General features: G+C 41.4%; 1 protein-coding gene and 1 long non-coding RNA gene across 14 annotated transcripts in view; one reads left to right on the forward strand and one right to left on the reverse strand.

Moving 5' to 3' along the window:
* The window catches only part of DNAJC6 (DnaJ heat shock protein family (Hsp40) member C6), a 134,931-nt gene that overhangs the window by 88,583 nt on the left and 23,914 nt on the right, over window positions 1-22,434 (reverse strand). For 2 of the 13 annotated variants that reach the window (XM_070592271.1, XM_070592270.1), the window contains exon 2: window positions 15,140-15,193. The exons of 7 other annotated variants lie outside the window; for them this stretch is intronic. Coding sequence is in view for 2 of the 6 variants with exons in the window: in XM_070592262.1 (XP_070448363.1) it covers window positions 1,503-1,797 (295 nt within the window). In the remaining 4 variants the exon portion in view is untranslated. Of the gene's footprint in view, window positions 1-1,076; window positions 1,197-1,502; window positions 2,086-15,139; window positions 15,194-17,431; window positions 17,487-22,434 lie in introns of those variants that run through there. 4 more of the 13 variants (XM_070592269.1, XM_070592262.1, XM_070592268.1 and 1 more) reach the window with 4 other exon arrangements.
* Window positions 1,963-3,665, forward strand: LOC139079128 (uncharacterized). Its single transcript, XR_011532454.1, has 2 exons — window positions 1,963-2,150; window positions 3,140-3,665. It is a non-coding gene; the product is annotated as an uncharacterized lncRNA (long non-coding RNA).

Here is a 22,434-nt window from a genome sequence, read left to right on the forward strand (position 1 = left end):
TCTGATGTAGTGCTCCTCCACACTCATTTGGAAACCGTTCGCTTTCATTTACATGTTTACACACTCACTATTTTCCAGAAAGGATTACAGCAGCATCACTGGAGGACAAGAATCTCTTTTTACGATTTAAAGAAGATCACATCCAGTCAAAAGATGGTTGGGACTTTGATATAGCACAGATTTGGAAAAACATAAACCAAATAACCACATACAATATCAACACCAAAGTCTTTGAAACTATCAGTCCCTTTGGGATGATTTTAGCTTTAATTTAAAACGGTCCTCAGAGAACATCCCACAAATACCTTATTTAACTTCAATAAGAGATTCTATGGGTAAAATTCCTTCTCAGGCCAGGGCACTTGAACATCCATGGACAATATTTCATCCCACTTATGGGATGAGGAAATAGAAACTGGTAGCTCAGGGAGAGCTTTTACATGATTAAAAGGAAAAAAGCATTTGTTGCAAAGTGCAGGAATTAAATTCAGTTTGGTTTCATTACTTCCCAAACAACCCAACATGAATCTTTCCTCTGGAGTCCTCAGCTGACCAGTATTAAAGTCAGCAATGTAGCTCAAACCACTGAGCACTTCAATTATAAATTATCTCTATGTAAACAATCCTCTGATTCTGGTTCCTTGAAAAGGTAGGCAAACAGCTATAGTAATACTCCTGTTTCCACATGGATATATTAAATGACTGTTTTCCTATGGAAATCGCTAAAAGAGCATTTTCAAGAGAGAAATTCAACTTAGTAAAACGCTTTATGAAAGATGGTTGCAAGCCCAGACACAAAGTTTAGAGGAATTTCCATTTTCATTACATGTAAAGGTTGTGAAACATTAGTACACTCGATGCAAAAGGATAAACGAGATCAAAGCCAACAGCAGATGAAATAAACTTCATTGTGCAAACCGCACAATCTGTGTAAAAGGGCTCCAAATCCCCAGGTGAAAACTGCTCAAGAAAGGTAACAGCATTAACCCTAGGAGACAGCAGAGTTGAGAAGCAGCAGAGCTTTAAAGAACTGCAAATAACATCAGCATTACGAGAATCCTAACTGGAACAAATACCGTCCTGCAGGCTTCAAAAACAACCAACGCACTTGCTCCTTCACCTCTCCCCCTCATCCAGCTGGGCAGGAAAGCTGCTGCCTCCTCTCCCCGCCTTCCTTCCCAGCCGCGCCTCGCGCCACCCCCTCCGCTCTCCCGTCCCCTCCTCCCCTCCCCTTTCTCCTCCCCGCGCCGCCCCCAGCTGGTGTACTCAGCAGCCCAGCGAGATTAAGAGGCGCTCGCTACGGTCACTGGGCCTCCGGACTGATCTAACATTTCCTAGCTCCCTGGACTGGAGAAATTAGAGACACGACACCCTGGTGGTATTAAATGCCTCCGCCCCCGTCCAGCCCTCTCCCAGGCCGGGGCCGGGAGCCTCGGGCAGGGGGCTGGGCCGCGTGTGCAGGGCCGGCGCGTTCCTGGGGGCGCTCCCTCCCGCCGCGCTACCTGAGCTGTCCATGGTGCTGGCGCGGTCCTGAGGCTGCCGGGCGGGACTCCGCGCCGCCGCCCCGCCGTGCGCTCTCGGCTTGCCGCCTCCCCCGCCGCTCCCCGCACTTAAGTCCCCGTTACTGTCCACCAGCTGCAAGGATTCATAACCATCGTTGCTGGTCTTTTTCCGGTAGCTCCCGAGGAGGCTCATGGGCAAGCCCAGAGAAGGGGGAAAAAAATCACTCTGGGAGACGAAGGGGGAGGTGGGAGGTGCAAAGGGCGAAAGGGAGAATTTAAAAAGGTAAAAAACCATCAAGTGCCCGACATGACGCAGAGAAGAGGGAAAGAGGGAGAGGCCACCGGAGAAGAGCTTTGCGGGGCGCGGCGAAGCCACCGCCCTGGGCAGAGCGTGGTTCTGGGCGCCCCGCGCGAGCGAGCGACGAAGGGAGGGAGGGCGCGGGCGGGCTGGCGGGCGGGCGGCGGGTGCGCGCGTCCTCGGTGCCGCCAACGCCGAGCCGCCGGCCCTGCCGAGCTCCGGGCCCCGGGCCAGCCACCCTCTGTCTGGGGAGTGCCCGGAAGCAATCCTATAGGTGTCGCCGCGTCGCCCCGCCGCGCAGCAGGGCAGCTCCAAGCGCGGCTGGCCTACGGGGAGGGAAGAAAAGAGAGGTAGTAGGGGAGGCGAGATTCTCGGGGAGGGGGGCTGAAGGTGGAAAATGCGGCAGGGTGGGAGGGAGGGTATTGTCCCGCGTGAGGTGAGGAAGAAAGGGGCTGGGTGTCTGCCTGGTAAGCTTTGGGGATGAGGGTGTTTCTTGGTAAGACCCAGACACGCCCATTTCGTATAACTTAGCCTATCTTTGCTAGAAGATTCGGCAAGTCAAAGCCACGCCGACGGTGACCGTCCTGGGGAACTGACTGGTAACTCAATTGAGCAGAAAAAGAACGCATGTTAAATGCCACGCTTACATGTACGCTAGGACAGAAAGAAACAGTAGTATTGTGCACATTTCCCAGAATGGGGATGATCCCTAAGTGAGGTATCAAAGAGCTGGCTGTTCTAACGCTAGGAGGCAGTTAGGGTCCATTTCGCCTAGTGAGTAGACGTGCCTCTTTAGGAACTATTTGTCGAAGGAATAATGGGGGGTGGGGGCCGGCAAGGTTGAATCAGGTGTAGTTTTGGTTGTGATATCACTCACCTTGGGACCTGGAGAAAAGACTATACCACTCAGCTGGCCTGAGGGGATGGTTGGGAAAGAGGCTAGACAAGGAATTTCTTTCCATTCTCTAGCCTCCTCCCCTTTTTTTTCTTTCATAATTCTGAGCAAAGAAAGCAGCCCCTCATTCTCAGAGGAGAATTTATCACGAAGTTAGTGAAGCTTAAAAGTCAGGGCCCCTTTCTTACAGAGTCTCTTTCAAGGATGTGTACCCAATTTTATATGAGTGATTTTGTATTCTTATTCTTAAAGAGGGCCCCCAACACTGCGTAAGTTTCAAGGCTTACAAAACCTGAATATAACTCTGTTAAGTCTCAAAATGCAATTACCAAATGTTCATTTTCACCTAAAATAATAAGATCACAGAAGGATCCCTTATTTTCATCATTTCAGTTGAAGACCAGGTGAAAATCTTGTTTAAAAAATGATCCTTTTCTCTTTTAGGATTTGCAATGAGTAAGTGAGGAGCTTTTCAAAAGTCATTTGACAGAGTTTCATCACCAAAGCAAGAAAAAAGTGCATGTCTGTAAAATTTGCCTAAGCCCACACACGAAGCCAGCTTTGCTTTCATGGCTTTCTCTTGCTGCTGTTATTTTCATCACTTAAGGACACAAAATCAAACTATAGCACGTAAGAGGCTTCAGCCCAAATCCTGTGGGACCCAAAGAGTTTCCTGGAATCTCTAGCTCTACATATGTCTACATAAAATAAAGCAATTGGATTGAGAGACCTTTTCAAATGCAAATTCTTGTAGGAAAAGCATGAATCAGTTGAGGCCAAGAGTGCTGTCTTCAAGATCCCTTCAGTCCTGGGAAGACCAAAATTCTCCGACCAGTTGCTTTCCTAACCGCATTATCTGATGAAGGTGTGGTCTGACCAGAATCACAAATCACAGTTAATACTCTTTTACAACAAGACCAAACAACTTGAGTGGTGGCAGTTAAAATTGTAATAAAATTTCAAACACAAAGTTTCTACTTTCCATTTTCCAAATCTATTGCATTGAGCAATTTTAGTTACTCGACTGAAGTAATACTCTGTAAAGTCTAGCAACTAGATCTTTTCCAGCAACATTTTAAATAGCCTTTTCCTGAACTTCTCCTTCTCTTCTAAGTCATTACTGACCCCCGGGGAGAGTAAATACTTCGTGTCCATCTGTGCCTTGACAAATTCTGGATTTATAATCACTGGATTAAGAGGATTTAGAGAACACTATTTTTGAAAAGGGAAAATTATTTTCAAAAAAGAGTACTCAGTTATTTTTGCTCAACTGTTTTCAGAGTTGCAGACATACTGCTGGAAGAAATTATAGATGAAACATATGCCTTGTATTTTTGGATATCTATCTCCCCAGTTTACAAATTTTAAGAAAAACATGAATGGGATACAGGGACTATCTTTTTTTTGTCTTTACACTTAATTTATCATAAATCAATTAAAATTATTAATAACCCTACAAAATTAGGGACACAAAGAACATATTAAGACAAGAAAATACAATAGCCAGATTAATTTACAACAGTCTAGAAACTAGCTTGGGGCTTAAGCTGGAATATACACCAATTTCAACACTAAAGTTTTCTTTACTATCCTAAAGATCAAATTCATAGAGTTCACTTATCCATGAAGATCTCACTTTTCTACTCTATAAAATAGAGCACCATAAAAATACCATCATTATACAGTTGAAGTAAGAATTAAATTAGTACCTAACACATACAGAGTAAGTACTTAAAAAATGTTCTCCATTATTACTATGATTGGCCTGGCTTGGGCACAGCTCTATCCTCAGTGCCCGACAGCCCTAGTTGCTCCATGGGAGAAGCACCATAAAGGTGAAGTATTATATTTTCCAGGGTTATGCTAATGGAAACTTGTCGTGACTGTGAATGAAAACCCATGCTTAGGAAGGAAGGTGGCACTGGTAAAACTCAAGGGGAACATTCAGAGCCAAACTGTTCTGTTTGTCCAAGATCAAGGTTGCTCCCTAATTTGTTTTATCTCAAGAATACATCACACATGGGGCAGAGCCAAAGGATGCAATGCCCTCTTTGGGGAAGAGCATTCGTTCCCTTTTCTACTGCTGACTTCAGTCACTTTTATTAATTTGAAGATTATCCACCCTGAGGAATGTTCAGGAGCTAGGCTCCATGCCTCTGCATCCTCCCCAGCCCCAAAATGCTCTCCCATCACAGCGGATGTCACACGACTTTTGTGGTGGGGGCAGAAGACGAATATATGCCACAACCTACCTGGGATTCTGATCTGTGCTTTTTGATTTCCACGAACTATAATACATGGTTTAGATACATTATCTACATCTATATATAATAGATGGCAATATTATAATACATGGTAAGATGCAGGTTCTGGAACCATATTTCCTAGGATCAAATCCTACCTCTACCTCTTGTCAAGCTCGACGACCTTGAGCAAGTTACTTAACCTCTCTGCCTTGCTTTTCTCCTCTGTAAAATGAGCATAATAACAGTACCATCAGAAGAAGGTTGTGGTGAGAATTAAATCAGTGCCTAACATCTAGTATGTGCTTAACAAATGCTATCTATCATCACTATTATTGTTTGACTATCTTTATATGGATAAGTCACTTTTTCAAAAACACAGCATTCTATCTGTAAAATTAGGCTAAAATCTGCAGTGCTTACTTAAGAGATTTATTATCATTACGATGCATGGTAATACAAAAGCATTGTGTATAATGTGAAGTGATTGTTCTGCCTTGAGTTTTTAGATATTTTCACGCTTGTCTTATTAGATTTCAGACTCTTTGAAGACAAAAATCCATATTTTGCTCATGTCTGTATCCCCCATGATGCCATAAAGAGCACCTCACACTCACTAGAGATTGAATAAATATCTACCGAATTAATGAATAAATAAAAATATATTGGTATCACCAAGTCTAGGGATTTTTTAAAAATATATGTTGTTGCCCACTAGTAGACTGTAAAATAAACTTTGCAATTCAGGACCATTATTTTAATAAAAGTGAAATAGGTCGGGAAGCATCTGTTTTGGGCACATGGTAAGATGTTATTTCTTCAAGTATTGTTTTGGATTTGTGTGACGTGTGTGTGTTTCTACTCAATAATGACACAAATGTATTTCTCACTATGGGTCCCAGTTAGAAATGTTTGAACATCTATGTATGGCCAAACCTCCAGTACCGGGAGGTCGTAGTGTTCCCAGTTGTGAATGTCCTATATCCTGACATCTGAATTCACATGGATACTTGGACAAGAAAGAATCCTGGCTAACCAGACAGTAAATGAGGCAGAGCTTCTGTTCTGTTCTCTCTGCTGCAAAACATATTAGGGTCAGGTTTCTAAGACACACTTCTTCCATTTTCTGCTTTAACTAGTATAAATCAATAAACAGTATTGAAACATTCTTTGGCAGCATGTCTCAATAAGAATAAGGCCTGTGGATATAGACAGTGCAACACACTCAAACGGAGTGCTTGTTTGGCCCCCAGACGTTTTGTTTGTCCTACACTGTTTTTTTTTGTTTTGTTTTAATTTTTAGCATAGACGCCTTCAGAGAAGGTACACAGCTCCAGTTGGAGTGCCACGGTTCACCACTACTTTCCAGCATACGACACCCAGCCTGCCCAACTTGTTCCCACCATCAGTCAGCCCCTGCAGGCATTTGAATTTGAGACCTGTGGCAGAGCGGCAAAAGCTGGAGAAGTAACAACACCAAGACAGATACCAAAAGCCACATCTATAGGCCACGGTCCAGAAGAAAAAGCAAAGGACTGGGAATCCTCTCCTGACTCAATTATTAATCAGCAGAGAAGCCTTGACAATCATTCTCCTTCTCTTAGCAATAAAATTGAAGGTGCTGAATTACAGGATTCTCTCTAGTTCTCAAATTTTCCTATCTTCTCAAAACTTTAGTTGCCATTTCCCTCCTTCTCCTCCAAATGAAGCCCGGGGGGGGGGGGGGGGAACCATGACCATTTAAGTATTGCGGTTGCAAAGGCCCAGTTAATCAAGGTTTCATTATAGGATGCTGCATAAATAGTGGCAGCTGTCAAGAGTTAAACAGAGAGCAACAAACGAGAGAGAGGAAGTATGCTGGAAAGAAATGAGTGAGGTGACAATATTTAATACAAGAAAATCTCAACTACTCCTACAATATTCCTTAGGATAGAGGTTGTCTGTTCCTGACGCCTGACAGAGTGCTGGGTCTCCCAGAAGACAGGACAAATCTTCCAGGAAGGGCGTATTATTAAAGATAACTCAATACCCTGAAACCTGTGCCTCCTCAAAGCTCTAGTCATAATAAAATCAACTGCCACTGATCACTCACCATGTGCCAGGTACCATACCTACCTTACTCTCACCTTTCCAACAACCCTGCAGAGAGGACATCCTTTTTTTTTTTTTTTTTTTTGGTGAGGAAGATTGGTCTTGAGCTAACATCTGCTGCCAATCTCTCTCTTTTTGCTTGAGGAAGATTGTTGCTCAGCTACCATCTGTGTCAATCTTCCTCTATTTTATTTGGGATGTCACCATGGCATAAGGCTTGATGAGCGGCATGTAGGTCCACACCTAGGATGCTAACTCGCAAACCCCAGGCCACAGAAGTGGAGTGCATGAACTTAACCACTATGCCACTGGCCAGGCCCAGGTTATGCTTGTTTTGAGGCAGACTTGGAGAGGTTACGTAACGTGCCCAAGCTCACACAGCTAACTATCAGTGAAGATTCAAACTCCCATCTCTCTGTTCATGCTTTGGCCGCTGCTCCAGTCTGAAGAAGCAATTCCAGGGGTCAAAGTGAAGGGTGGAGGACGTCTGGGTCATTCCTTGGATCTGACCTAAGTGCAGTCAGTGAAAAATGGTTTGGGCACCTTACGGGGATGACCTTTGCTTCACTACCCACATGGCAGGTTCTGCTCAGTGAAACAAAGTTTTCAATTAATGTAACTTCTCAAGAGGCAATCTTGTTTTGTAACCATTTGGCTTAGAAGACTTTCTATGTTGTTCTCCTGAAAACTGATACTCTGCTACTCTTCAGCCTAGTTTAAATCACTAGAAGGAAAAAAAATAACTTTATTTCCATTAAAAGCAACCTCCTAGCCTTAAAAAAAACTTGACCTCTATTTCATTCACACACGTGTATGTGTATAAATATGTATGTTTGCAGATTAAAAAAACATCAAGGCATGGTGGAAAAACCACTAGCTTTGGAGGAGAAAATACAACTATGTTTGAGTTCTGGACCTCCCACATCAAGTTTTCTCTAGTCTGCTTGCCACTCATAGCCACTTTCCCTTCTGTAAAGTCGAGGAGACTACCTGCCCTCCCTCATAGGAGGAATCACATGAAATAAGGCACATGAAAGCACACAATAAACAGAAAGCCCCAGTCAAATGCTGCATTTCATCAGGTCTAAGAAATCATCCATTTTAAATGTCATAGCATCAAGAAAGATATACTAATAAAGTGTGACACACATGACATACTGTCAAATTTAAGATGCTTCAAGATTGCATAAATGTTAATATATTTTAAACTGTTTTAGAATTGATGTAACAAATTTTATTATTATTTGACTATATGTTAGCCTGAGAATATTAATTGTCTGTTTATAATTCAGACATTTTTAGCAACTCTGGTAGGTAAAAGACAATATTCATCACATTGTTCCAGGCCTAGCACAGTGCCTGTCAAGTAATAGGTGCTCAATAAGAATCTGCTAATCAGACGAAAACGCAAAAAATTGGGAGGCCATTTTTAGCTTACAGAAAAATTCACCATGGGTTTCCTTAGTCAGCTCACTTAAAACAGTTCCATTTGCTAACATTCAACTTACGCTTGACTTTTCAAGGACATGCTTGTGGAATAACAGTGTTACACCTACATTACCATTTCAAGAGTAACTCACAGCAGCACCTGTTCCCTTCATCCGTCATCTTACAAGTAGGGAAACTTCATGGACAGACACGGACAGACTTCCATAAGCTGGCTCTGTGCTCACTGCTCTCACTCTTGGGGAAAACAGTCTGAAAGATTTCGTGTGGTAAACAGTTCTCCAGCCAGGTGCAAATCCACACAGAAGCAGAAGTCTCCCTCAATCCCGGATATTCCCATGTTTGGCCCTGAGCTCCTTATATATGATTTTATGCTCAAGATGCGTAAAAGGTCGATACTTATTCTCTGTCGCCCCTTTGTGTCTAAAGGTTCTGAGCCCTAGAGCAGGTGGCAAACCCTCTATGACACCCCAGACAGAGGCAGAGCCAATTCTTAGGTGCTGAGTCTCCAGGGCACCAAACCTCTGCTGCCCACTTGACCACATCGAACTGGAGGGAAGGAACCTCATTTCCTGAGCACTAAATTAAGTGCCTGGGTTTTCACATATTTACCTGCTAAATGTGAAAGGTCTTTTGAGAAGGATACCATGCCCATTTCACACCCAAGGAGACAGAGCTCTGAAACGCAGCTGAGCACGGGCTAAGCAGTGATCATTAGTGTCCCCAATATTCCTTTCCATCTTCTATGCTAATAGAACCCTTGATCTTTAGCTGGGTACATGGCCATACAGTATAGAGAATGCAGATTTCTTTCACGTCTGAGACCTGCCACATGCAAGTTTTCCATAATCTGCTAGGTAAGTACATGGGACTAAGTTGTGGTCACTGTCATATAAGCAGAAATAACATGTGAAATTTCTGGTATGTGTCCTTAAAAGGGAGGATGGGCAGTATGCCCTTCTTGCATTCCTTTTCCTTTGCTTCTGCTGGGAATATGGCTCTCCAGCAGGTATCTTGGACCATGAGGTGATGTTGAGGATAGAAGACTTTCACAATGAAGCAGTAGGATGGAAGGAAGCTGATCCCCACAGAACCATGGCAGCCCTGGACTGATTAGCTCCAGACTTCTTAAAGGTGAGAGAGAAGCTATTTTGCTTTAAGCCATTATTATTTTGCTTTTTTCTGTTACAGGCATCCAAACCTGATCCTAACTGGGATAACTGCAACCTAAGCACTGGATTTCAGTTATTTATTTACCATAACATTTACCAGGAATTACACAAAGTCCACGTGGTCATGGACAAATTACGTAACTTCTCTATGCCTCAGTGTCCTCATCAGTAAAACAGCAGCATCTATAGGGCAGCCATTAGAATTGCATGATATATATAGTACAGAAGCACTTAGCATAGTGCCTGCATGTAGAGTTTAATGAATGTTATCTATTTTGTATTTCTTGTCATTGTCCTTCGACTGCTACACAGCTGAGCCTATTATGTATAATTCCAAAGCCAGGGATCTCTCCACCTCACCCTGCTATGCAGAGACTGCCTTCCTGGGCAGATCCAGCCCAGAGCCGCAGAACCCTGCCTATGTCCTCAGTGAGCTCCCTAGAAGAACTGCCCCTTCCTTGGGGAGTAATTCTCTTTCTTTGATCTGCTCAGATAATCTCAGTGTAGCCTGCAACATTTTAAGCCATCCAAGTTGATACAGAACTTAAAGCAAAGTATCAGCCTTTATGACACAGTGGTTCTGAGCCTATTTATTTCAATATGGGCAAATGAGAGAGTTTAATGCTTTCTCCATTGTGCTAAAAGTAAATAAGCAGCTTGGGCAATAAGTCAGGGCATCTTTATCTTATTGTTGTATCTTTTACTTTCCATTATGGAAATTTTCAAACATATACAAAAGTAGAGAAAATGAGATAATGGACCCCTTTCAGCATCAACAATTACTGAGTCATGGCCAATCATGTTCCTAACTACTTTTAAGCACATTCCAGACTTGCATCATTTCATGAGTAAATATCTCAGTATGTAACACTTTAATTTTTGGAAAATAACAGATTTCATCTGTACTAGAAGTGGGGCAGGTGCCATTCCACCTGTTTGCCAAGAGGCTAAAGCTATCCACCTGCTCCCTTTCAGGAGACGGAGAAACCTGCGCAACCTTCCCATTTCCCCATTTCCCAGTGGAAATGACCTATCATCCTTCCAGCTGCCTGTCCCCACTCTCAACTCCCCCATTCCCAAAACTCACCTCATCAAGCACCAGTAGGATCTTTGCCTTGCTACCCAAGAGACCTGCAAATCAGCATGGAATTAAGTTTTTCCAGAATAGGAGAAATGTATGGCATATTAAAGTTGGAAGGAGCTGTAAAGGGTAGACCATCCCTTTCAATATAGAGATGAGAAAATTGAGGCAGAGAATGAGCACATAGATTCATGCTTGAGCTTTCTAAACTGCAGATCCAATTCTGTGAGTCAGCTGCTTAAAATCATTTGAGGATTTCCCAGTGCCCTGAGTCTCAGGTATTTAACATAAAGGACCTTCCACATTCTAAAACCAGCTACTTCCCTCTGGAGACTCAGCCCTCACCACTTCCCCTCTTCTCATCCTCTCTCTAAGTCAGACATAGAGCTTCTTTAGGATTTCCTGTTTGGCCAATTCCTGCTTGCACTTCAGATCCCTACATAGATAGCATTTCCCCCCACGAAACCATCAAAGTTCTCAACACCAAGTTAGATACAATTCCATATGGTCCAACCGAACATGGTACATCTTGTAACATGGCACTTACAACACACTACATTGAAATTTCCTGTTACATATATGATTTCCCATCAGATTGTAAACTCCATGATGGCAAGGCCATGTTTGGTCCCTAACTCCATGCCTGACACAGCACAGACACCTGACAAATACTTGATACACAAATGAATGACTACTGCCCCTGGGAAGAGTGCATGAAAGACATAAGGGAAAAGTGCTCTGGATAGTGTTCAGCATCCAACGAAGGTTACCCATTGCAGTTCTTACTGCTTAAGGCCACAGAGCTACATATAGGGGACAGGTCTTCTGACCAGTGCTGGCCAGAGCTCTTAGAATTCCATCACACTGCTTAATATGAAGTCAGCCAATAAAGTTGTCACTTACTGCTATTTTCCTAAGTAAATAAAATCATTTCTATTGGGTTAAAGAAAGCACACTTACACTTATAACCTTTTGAAATCATTTTTGTTTGAAATTTTTGACTTTTTGATCTGAGTAGGAGATGCACACACTCCAGATCGTTTTTCTGAAAGACTGATGGATCATCATTTTTAAAGAATATTTCCTTTAAGCCAGATATTGTTTATGAATAACAAAAGATGCCACTCCCATCTTTGCCTCTGAAATCACTATGACCAAGTGGTACAGACTATAGGGAACCATGTGTTGGTGAAAAATGAGATAAGGAAGGACTCAAAAGAAGGTGTAAGATGACAAATTACAAAACCAAAATGCTCTAGTGGTGATAAGTATGTTTTTTAAGCCCGTTAGTACAAAGACCAACTATGGTAGAGCTTTTTTATGACCTTTAAAGCTCTGGCTGAAAGACTGGAGAGCAGAGCAGAGTTGGTTTTCAATTCAAGAAAAATGTACTAGGTGCTACCATGAGGCCAGTTTCCTTACTTTCACTCCCATCATGTGTCAGTGGGAAGCAATCTGGTAGGGAATAAAACAGCAAATTGCTAATTCAGTAAAACTTAAGTCAACACAAAGCCAATTTACTAGCTAGAACTCTCTTGCTATACTCAGCGTAGTAGTTAAGATCACGGCTTTGGAGATAGACAGACCTGGGCTTCCAGCCCAGATGTTTAAACTCTGGAAAAATATGTAACTTCTTTGAGCCTTAGTGTCCTCATTTCCAAATTGGAGTAATACTCCACTGAACAGCTGACTTATTAAATTAGCTAGGGCAGGTATAGTGTACATGCATTCTCTTACCAGCCAAGAGCAATACTCCCCTTCTCTGGGAAATCCTCCTCCTCTGTGGTTGGAATGAGAGCTGCCATGGCCCAGGGGTGGGTACCTGAAACCAAGCTAGGTGAACCACAGCCTTTTCACAGGACTTTTCAATGTAAACCAGAGAGGGTAAGTCTCAGTCTTTCCCTAGTGCAAGGATGACAGGCAGGAGTTCAGGAACCATGCTTTCTGACACGTGGAGATAAGTGCTTCAAGAGAACAACGTTGCCAAGGAGGGAGAAGTAAATTTGAGAGAGGGAGAGAGGGAGGGGGGAGAGGGGGAGGGGGGAGAGGGAGAGAGAGAGGGAGGGCGGGAGAGAGAGGGAAAACAGCATTTACATCCTAGGAACTCAAGGGGCCCAGATGTACCTCGACTCTTTCTACAGAGACAAGATCCCCCTTTTTCAATTCAGTTCATTCAAATTAGGTCTCTCACTTGTAACCAAAGAAATCCTACCTAATACAGTACTAGCACAATGCCTGAATCACTGTAGCTCAAAACACTGAAGTTACTGTTATTTGCTCACAGAATTGAATTATCACTCCTTCCCTACTTCACATACAGAGGAAAAATTAACACGACTAAATAAAAGCTTGCATTAGAAATTTAGTAAAAATAATAAGCTCCATGATATCACTTAGAATCCCTATCCATTCAACTAAACTGTCCAAACTTTTTTGAGCTGTAACTAATATTCACATTGTATGCTATGTTCTACAGAGAACTTCCACGTATGCACAGCACTGTCCAAGAGAAATGTAATGCAAGCCACAAATATGAGTCACATAGGTAATTTTTAAATTTCTAGTAGCCACATTTAAAAAAAATAAGAAGTAAACTAATTTTAAAAATAAATTTTATTTAATTCAATGAGTACAAAATATTGGCATTTCAACATGCAGTCAGGAGAAAAAGGTAACCAATGAGATATTTCAAATTTTTTTTATACTAAGTCTTCAAAATCCAGGGTGTATTTACACTCACAGCACAACCCAATTTGGACTAGCCACATTTCAAGTGCTCAATAGCCACTTATAGTTAGCAACTACCGTATTAGACAGCACACATGTAAAATGTATCAATCTTCACAACAACTCTAAGAAGACTGAAGCTTTTGTGGTTACAGATAAGAAGACTGAAACTTAAAGAAATTAAGAAATTCGCCCATAGTCAACAGCCACTTGGTGCAAACCTTGGTCTTTGGTCTTCAAATTTTATGCCCTTTATCACATTATGCTGTGCCTGCAATAAGAACTGATATTCAACATGATCCTGAAATACAGCCAGATCAGTCAAATAAACTAAGAATAACAATGTGGTTTCACCTATAAAATGACAGGGCTCGACAAGTGGTCTCTCAGGTACAAGAGCTATATTTTCTGATTGATTGCTCAGGACATAGAGCCTGCCAGTGGGACAGAGAAGCTCACGTAGGAACAATCCCAAAAGTTCCACAGTGCTCTACACCTACTGATTCATGAATGTAATTAATCTCTCACCATCACAAATGGATGTGTTCCCTCCACCACACCTTCTTCTCTAACAAACTATTACTTTGTTCACGGAATCAAAACCCAAGCCTTTGCAAATAAATTGATCACTGAAACAGTCTGCAGTGGTCTTCAATGTAACTTTAACATATGAGCTAATCCAGTAAAAATGGTTTTTTAATCAACAGGGAGAAATGGAGAGCACATAGCCTTGCCTACTGCCAACGTTCCAACCCTGCCACCACTTACAGCAGGGGGACCGCCCTTTGCTAAGCAGTCAAGGTCCACAGGTTAGGCTTTCAAGAGAAAAACAGGCATTGCCGATATATCTTAACCATTATCATTTTCTCCGGATCTTTTCACACAAAATCTATTGTTTGTTCTTTGCAGCAGCAAATGAATTCTTTATTGGGTGGCAGAATGTCAATCCTGAAAGTTAAAAGAAAACTTGCTTTTTAGTCAAGATAACTGTGTGAAAGTACCTAGTACCACGCCTGGAACACAGCAATTTACATCGGTTGCCTTTACATCTTAGAGTAAGCCCGATTTTCAAGGAATATTTAATATCTGGGAAAATACCTACAACATAATGTTAAGGGAAATTAACAACACAAATTTGATTCTAAAATGTGAATGATACTCTTAAAAGACATCTGCCTCTATACATGCATAGACAACACAATGGAAGGAAATATACCAACACATTAACAGTGATTGTCTTTTTTTTTTTTTACTGCAGTCAACCAGGCTGATCTTAAGAGCACAGGCTTTCTCTAGTCAGTTGGTCCTGGATTCAAATCCTAACTCCATCCCCTACTTATCTGGGTGTCTGGGCAAGCTATAAAACCTCTCCAAGCCTCACTTTCTTCATCTCTACAAATAGAGGTAATGACAGTACCTGTCCCATAGGATTGAGGATTAATTTTAATGATATATGCAAAGCATCTGATGCACAACAGACGTTCAATAAGCGGCAGCCATTATTTGCTCTCTCGAGTCACATGGCAAGGAGGGATCCCCAAAATTGCTAGGTTAGATTCCCTGATTCTGCAGACAAACATGAAGAAACCAGAGAGATTAAGTGATTTGTCCTAAGTCATACAGCTAGGTAGTGAAAGCTGGGATAGAACCCAGCCACCTAGTTCTAGGCAAGGGCCATGCCTACCTCATCACTGGTTGCAGCTCTGGAAACATCTTGCCATGGAAAACCAGAGAGATTCTGAGAGAGAGAGAGAGAGAGTGTGTTCTACAAAGAAGAAGATGGAGGGCCCGGCATACTCAAAAAACAGTTTGGCTTCCAAGTCGACCAAGTAATGAGATGAAGCTGGAGAAGTTGGCAGGGACCAGCTCATGCAGAACCCTTTAAATATATTAACAACGATTACCTCTTGACGGTGGTATTAGGAATGATTTAAGGGATGTTTACTTTTCTATGTTCTGGAAGACTGTTTGCAAATACGGCTGCAGGCATTCTCCCCCCGACCTCCCACCCCTACTCCTCACCATCCACTCACCACTTTACGACGCTACTTCTCATCTCCTCTCACCAAGAGGAAGGGTCTACTTCCTCACTCCCTGAATCTGGGCTGGCCTTGTAACTGGCTTTGAACAACAGAGGGTGTTATGGGCTGAATATTTGTGTCCCCCCAAATTCATACATTGTAGCCCTAAAACCCCTATGTGATAATATTTGGAGGTGGTGGCTTTAGGAGTAATGAGGTTTAGATGAGGTCATGAGGGTGTACCCATATTGGGACTAGGGTCCCTATGAGAAGAAGAGAGACCAGAATGCATCTCTCTCTGTGCCGCCTCCCCCTGCCACCCCTGGCCATGTAAGGACATAACTAGACGGTGGCCAGGAAGAGGGTTCTCACCAGGAACCAAATATGCTGGCACCATGATCTTGGCCTTCCCAGCATTCCAGAACTGGGAGAAATAAATGTATGTTGTTAAAGCCACCCCCACCAGTCTACGGTGTGGACTAAAATAGATGGGAAGCGACACTGTACCAGCTCCGAGCCTGGGCCCTAGAGACCAGTGGACTTCTGCTTGCACTCTTGGTTCATCTTCTTCTCCAGGAGAACAAGTCCAAGCTAGTCTGCCATGGGATGGGAGACGACCTGGAGGAGCTGGCCTCGTCATCCCAGACATGTGAATGAGCCTCGTGACAGCCGAGCTCAGCCCAGATCAGAAGCACCCAGCTAGCCCACCTGCTGGCCAGCAGAACTGTGAGCTGAGTAAAAGTATATTGTCTTAAGCCACTAAGTTTTGGGATGCTTTGTTATGCAGCAAATCTAATTGTTAGATATGTGTTTTCTAGAGTTTCTACAATGAAAAACGTAACATTCATTTTAAAAAACAACCTTCTTCATAAAGAAGAAAGGGAGGGAGGAAAGAAGAAAGAAAGATGAAACACAGATCTGAGTTCATATCCCGCTCCACCATCTAGCGGCTGTGTTAGCCAAGTTATCCAAGACATACAGAACTTTTCTAATATTACCTACCTCACAGAGCTGCTTTTTAAATCAAAAGTGAGAGTACGTACAGCATTTAAGCAGGGTAACTTAACAGGCACTCAGTACCTCCCACATCTCTTCCTCACCCTTTCCTTCCTTCTATCTCCAGCAATGCCAAGATTTTGTGGAAGTAGCTCAGCTTTATCCCACTCAACCATGCAATGCTGTCATTCACTTTTTATTCTTAATGCATTTTAATCTCCTTTCCCAGACAAGATGAGCCAAGATACTCAAAATCCATTTAATTACATCCTTATGTACCTTCAGCTTTGAAGAATATGTTAAATAAAAGAATGCTATAACTTCATTAATAGCTAACTTTTCCATGAACATTTTATCATGAAAATTTCAAACATGCCAAAAAGTTGAAAGAATTGCACACAACGAATATCCACATATATGATAACTAGGTTCAACAATTGAAAATATTTTACCAGTTTGCCGTATTTAAATATTTGAGGATTTTGTTCTTTTTGCTGAACTTATGGAAAATGAACTGAGACATCATATTGACCTCTCAATTCTTCATCATGCGTCTCCTAATAAGGACATTCTCCTACACAATCACAAAATTAATTACAATTCTCTGAAGTTATCTAAAATCCAGTCTATATTCAAATAGCCTCAATTGTCCCAAAAATGTCTTTTATAATAGCTGACTTTTAATAATAGTTTACATTTTGATAGATATGATGCTCACAACAATATTTTTAGGTAGATATTATCCCCACTCATTGTTGAGAAATTAAGTTCAGAATGCTAATTTGCCTTGCCAAATATAACACAGGCAGGAAGTTTGTGGCGAAGTGGTTATTTAACCTTATTTAGTGTTTAACTGTTTTCCATAGATCAAGCTGACATATGAACAAACGCATTTAAATTTTTTTAAATCAATATACTCTAAAATAACAAAGCTTTTAGAAGAAAGCGTAAAACAATACCTTTATGATATTGAGGCAAGCAAAGATTTCTTAAACAGGACCCAAAAAGTAGTAACTACAAAGCAAAAATTAATAAAGTGTAAAACATGACAGAATTTCTGTTCATCAGAAGACATCATTAAAAGAATGAAAAGGCAAGCCACATATGCAAGAAGATTTTTGCAATACATATATCCAAAATATTCATATCTAGAATATATAAATCAATAAGAAATCTTCAACTCAATAAGAAAAAGGCAGACAACCCAATAGAAAACTTGGCAAAAGTCATAATCAGGCCTTTCACAAAAACTAGATACAAATGGCCAATAAACTGCTGGAAAGGGGCTTAACCTCAGAGTCATCATGGAAATTCAAATTAAAACCAGAGTGATGTACCACTAGCACCAACCAGAATGGGTAAAATTTAAAAGACAGACAGCCCAAATGTTGATAAAGATTTATCAACGTTTGATAAAATGCTGGAGCAATAGAAATTTCACAACCCGCTGTGGGAGTGAAACTTGATACAGTCCCTTTGTAAAACTGTTTGGCATATCTACTAAAGCTTAATATACACATACCTAGGACCTAGTCATTTCACTCTCAGTATGGAACCAACAGAAACAAGTACAGACGTGCACCAAAAGACACCTAAGAGAATGTTCACAGCAGTATATTTTTTAAATATATCCACACTGGAAATTACCCAAATGTCTGTCAAAATTAAAATGAAAAGAGTTAAGTGTTATATTCACTGGACAGAATACTTATAGCAATAAGAATGAATGAACTACAACCACCACCCAACGTGGACGTGGACGGGTCTCACAAATGTAGCACTGGGAAAAGAAACAAGAACAAAAGATTATAGAGTGAATGTTTCCATTTACACGAAATTCAAAAACAAGAAAAACTAATCTACAGGGTTAGACTTCAGATTAGTAGTTACCCTTAGCAGGGGTGGGAGGAGTGGGAGTGACTGGAAGAGGGCTTCCGGGTTGCTAGTAATGTCCTGTGACCTGATTTGGATGCTAGTTTCACCAGTGTATTAACTTCATACAAATTCATCAACCTGTACACTTAGAAGTTGTGTGCACTTTTCTATATACTTAACTTAAAAGTTTGCTTAAAAATGCAGTATTCTCAGGGCATACTCATACTCACTCATCAATATGAAGAATTCTGAGGCCAAAATTTACCAGCCACATCTCTTGAGGAGACTCTAACTATGCCTGTGTGTGTAATGTTTTTATTTACTTTTATATACTGCCAATTTAACCTTTTTCTCAGTGCTGTCATTAATTACAAATTTCTCATGTTAGTGTTAAGCTTCTTGATTTTGTTTTTCCTTCAAACTTTTTAACCCTTTATTATGAATTTGGAGGAAACTAGCAACAAATTTTGGAAGATAAAAACAGAATCAAGAAAGCTGAACCCTAAGCCATCAAGCTGTGTTACAACATAGACCCCCTAATGACACAGGATTTGGCAGCACACCTACCTCTGAGCCAGGGAGTGGGGGACGAAGGCAGCTAGACCCCCAGACCTCTCCCTCTGCTCATGCAGCTGAGCAGGTGCCATTCCCTAGGAGAGGGCTGGAGCTTTATTCTGTGGAGGGAGCATCAAGAGGCTCCTGGACAGGGGAACACGAGACTGAGGTGTTAAAACAACTGCTGACATTCTGAGAGCCAGGACCCCAGCATTCTTCCCAGCATTTCATGAGATGTGCTAGCATCCTCTTAAAAGAAATTAGATGGCAGAACAAAAGGAGGCAACCAAATGGGGAAGTACCTGTTCTTCATTCAACCTCTGAAGCTAAATGAAATGAGCCCATTACCCCACAGACTGAAAAGATAAAATGAAGGAAAGGAATACATACAATCGAGAGGAAACATCCACTCCTCTAGAGCCACCGAGGAAGGACCTTGGAAGAAGGAGGTAGATGAGTGAGGCCAAAATGAACTGTGGCAGTTTCTTGTTATCCCACTGATTCATGGACTATAACAGCAATTGTTTAATATTTCATGTATAAGCTCACCTTCCCCTCCACGTTTTCACACTGCACTCCCTCATTTGCCTGCAATTTCTGGATGGGCTTTTAATTTCTTTTAAAATTCTTTTCCAACAAATCTACCATCATTAATATCTGGGTTAGTATCTTCTAGTATATCTGCAAAGTAATACATGTGGTACCTCCAACCTAGCCCAACCTTTCATTCCATCTTTCACTCACTGGTTTATGCATTTTCATATGGGCCAGGAATTATTAAAGGATAATGATTTTCATGTGGGCATTAACTCTCCCAATATGAGAGTTTCTACTTTTATCTAAAGAGAAAAAACAGCATAGAAAAGTAAGTTGTGGGATCAAAGAAATCCATATGGAATCCTAGATCTACCACCTACTAGCCATCTGACCTTGAGATTATTTCATGATCTTATCCTCAATGCCTTCATCAATAAAATGGGCATCTTAATACCTACCTCTCAGGGTCATCACTAGTTTTAAACAAGATAATAGGTGCTAAGCATTTAGCATAATACTAAATACTGTAAAAGGCAAGTAAGCAGTAACTTTATTGTTTCTTAAATGTATTAATAACCTGCTTTCTATATCTAAGATTTTAAACCATATGCATCACCTCACTAGGTTACGTCAAGACCACCATAGCCTTCCCATCATTTCTGTTACGGTTTTCTCCTTTTATCAAACAAGATGAAAGAGACAGCCCATGGGCTTTTCAAACTTCAGAAGTGATCTGTAGATGATCAGAAGAAACAAAGAAACAAAATCAGATGACCACTGTTCTATATAACTTGGAATTCTGCTCTTCAAATGGCTAACGCAGAGTACTAATCAACACAAAAAGTAGGTTCTGGTTGTAGGAGAGAACACGCACACAGGAAGAATCAGTTTCATTCAGCACGTGTTGCTGGGGGTAGAGGATACATTAAGTGATTCCATAAACCTATCCTGGGCACTGACTGTGACAGGCATAGCGCTGGGCTCTGCGCTGGACAAATCCCCGCACCCCGCCCAAACCTAAAGTACAGCACAGAATAAGGGGCATACCATAAGAGAGTGGGGAAAGGAGCTGTGGGGGTTTTGAGAAGGGGAAAATGGTTGGGGACACCAGGCGGACTCAGGGATTATTTCCTAATCATCTTATGTCACTGTGACTCAGAACAGCGGTGCATAGTGTGCAATCCATATCATTAAGATGGAGCATCTCATTCAGGTGACAGCTCAGAAAGGCTGCAGTTGAAAAGAGTCTTCCAGAAAGAGTAAATTCTAATTGACAGAAGACTAAATTGAGGAGGGGCACCACTTCTTAGATTCCCAGCAAGGGAAGACTCCCGCAGATCCAGAGGAGGAAAACAAAACTGGCCAATCAGTATATTCATCTCCTGCTTCAAGGGGGAGGGGAGGAGCTTAAAAGGTTTTTCACATACACTAAATAGAGCCTTTTACTTAAAAGCCTGAGCTACTGAGATAATTCTGCATCTCCATGAGCGCTGCAGATAACGCATTCTATTGTTATGGGGCTTCCACGAACAGTCTGACCAACTTTTTTTCTAAGCTTCGGGAAAAAATTTCATAAAAAGCTTAAATAGAAAGGACTGAAGCATTTATACATACTACAATATGGATAAACCTTGAAAATATGATACGAAATGAAAAAAACCCAGACACAAAAGACCACATGTTGTATTATTCCATTTATATAAAACGTCCAGAATAGGCAAATCCATAGAGAAAGAAAGTGGATTAGTAACTGCCAGGGGCTGGGGAAAGAGGAAACTCAGAGCAGTGGCTAGTAATGGGTCCCAGGCTCCTTTTTGGGTGATGAAACTGTTAAGGCGTTAGATAGTGGTGATGGTTGCACGACCTTGTGAATATACTAAAACCCACTGAACTTATATTTTAAAGGGTGAATTTTATGGTATATTAATTATCTCTCAAGAAAAGAAGAAAAAAAGCACATCAGGATTTCATTAGAAAATGTTCAACTCAATCTTTTTTTCCTAGCCGTGTAATTCCTCAGAAGAAATCTTACTCAATATGAAAAAACATCTCCACAGGACTCATAACACTCAGAAAACCCCAGTTGGAAAATTTCTATCATAAAACCCACTTCTCTCATTTTTACGGATAGAACAACTGAGACCAGAATGTGAACTGACTGACTCAAGGTGAGTCTGTGATGGGAATGCCAGGAGGGAAATTTCAGGCCTCCTGACTTGTAGGCCAATGGATTTTTCATTCCACCTGGCTACCTTATTTCTTTAAAAATCTAAAATAACCCTCCAATCCATAATAAACAAGGAAGATTATTAAAAAAATTCCAAAACAAAAAATGAAAAAGTCAATTTGCACCCTATCCACTATATCATTTATTTGCCCTGGAATCTGAATTATCCTCCCAAATCATAAACATATTGTCTTGTCAAAAGTAGAGTCTGAATGGTTAAAAATGCTAGTTTCTAAGTCTCCTTTTAATAACTGAAGGCCCAGTTATTATTATGAAATATTATGAATTTAACAGTATTTTGGAGACACTGAAAATGTAGAGAGTGTTTGGGAAGTCATATTAAGGGACAAAAAGAAAATATGATCTCAACAGAACACACACATGGACGTACAAACCACACACAGAAAGGGGGTACACTCCAATTTACCAGCAACCATCTCATTTCTAAGGGATGGAGTGGCAGATGGGTCTACAGGTTTTCTCTGTGCTTTTCTGAATCCCCGTAACTTCCTTTGGGGAACTTTTCAATTACATCATATAGAGTACCTGCTATGTGTCAGGCACGATGCTAGGTGCTCTTTATGTATTACTTCTAATCTCACAATGACCCTATGAGTTGGGTATTACTCTTCCAATTTTTAAAATGAGGAAACCGAGGCTCAGAGAAGTTAAGGAATTTGTCCACCTTAAGTTTAAGAGGAGGGATCCAAACGGGGCTTTCTTTTCTTTTCCCTCTCTCCCTCCTTCCTTTTCTTCTTTCCTTTTTTT

This window comes from Equus przewalskii, chromosome 24 (genome assembly GCF_037783145.1).
Source record: "Equus przewalskii isolate Varuska chromosome 24, EquPr2, whole genome shotgun sequence".
In the NCBI taxonomy this organism is placed as follows: domain Eukaryota; kingdom Metazoa; phylum Chordata; class Mammalia; order Perissodactyla; family Equidae; genus Equus; species Equus przewalskii.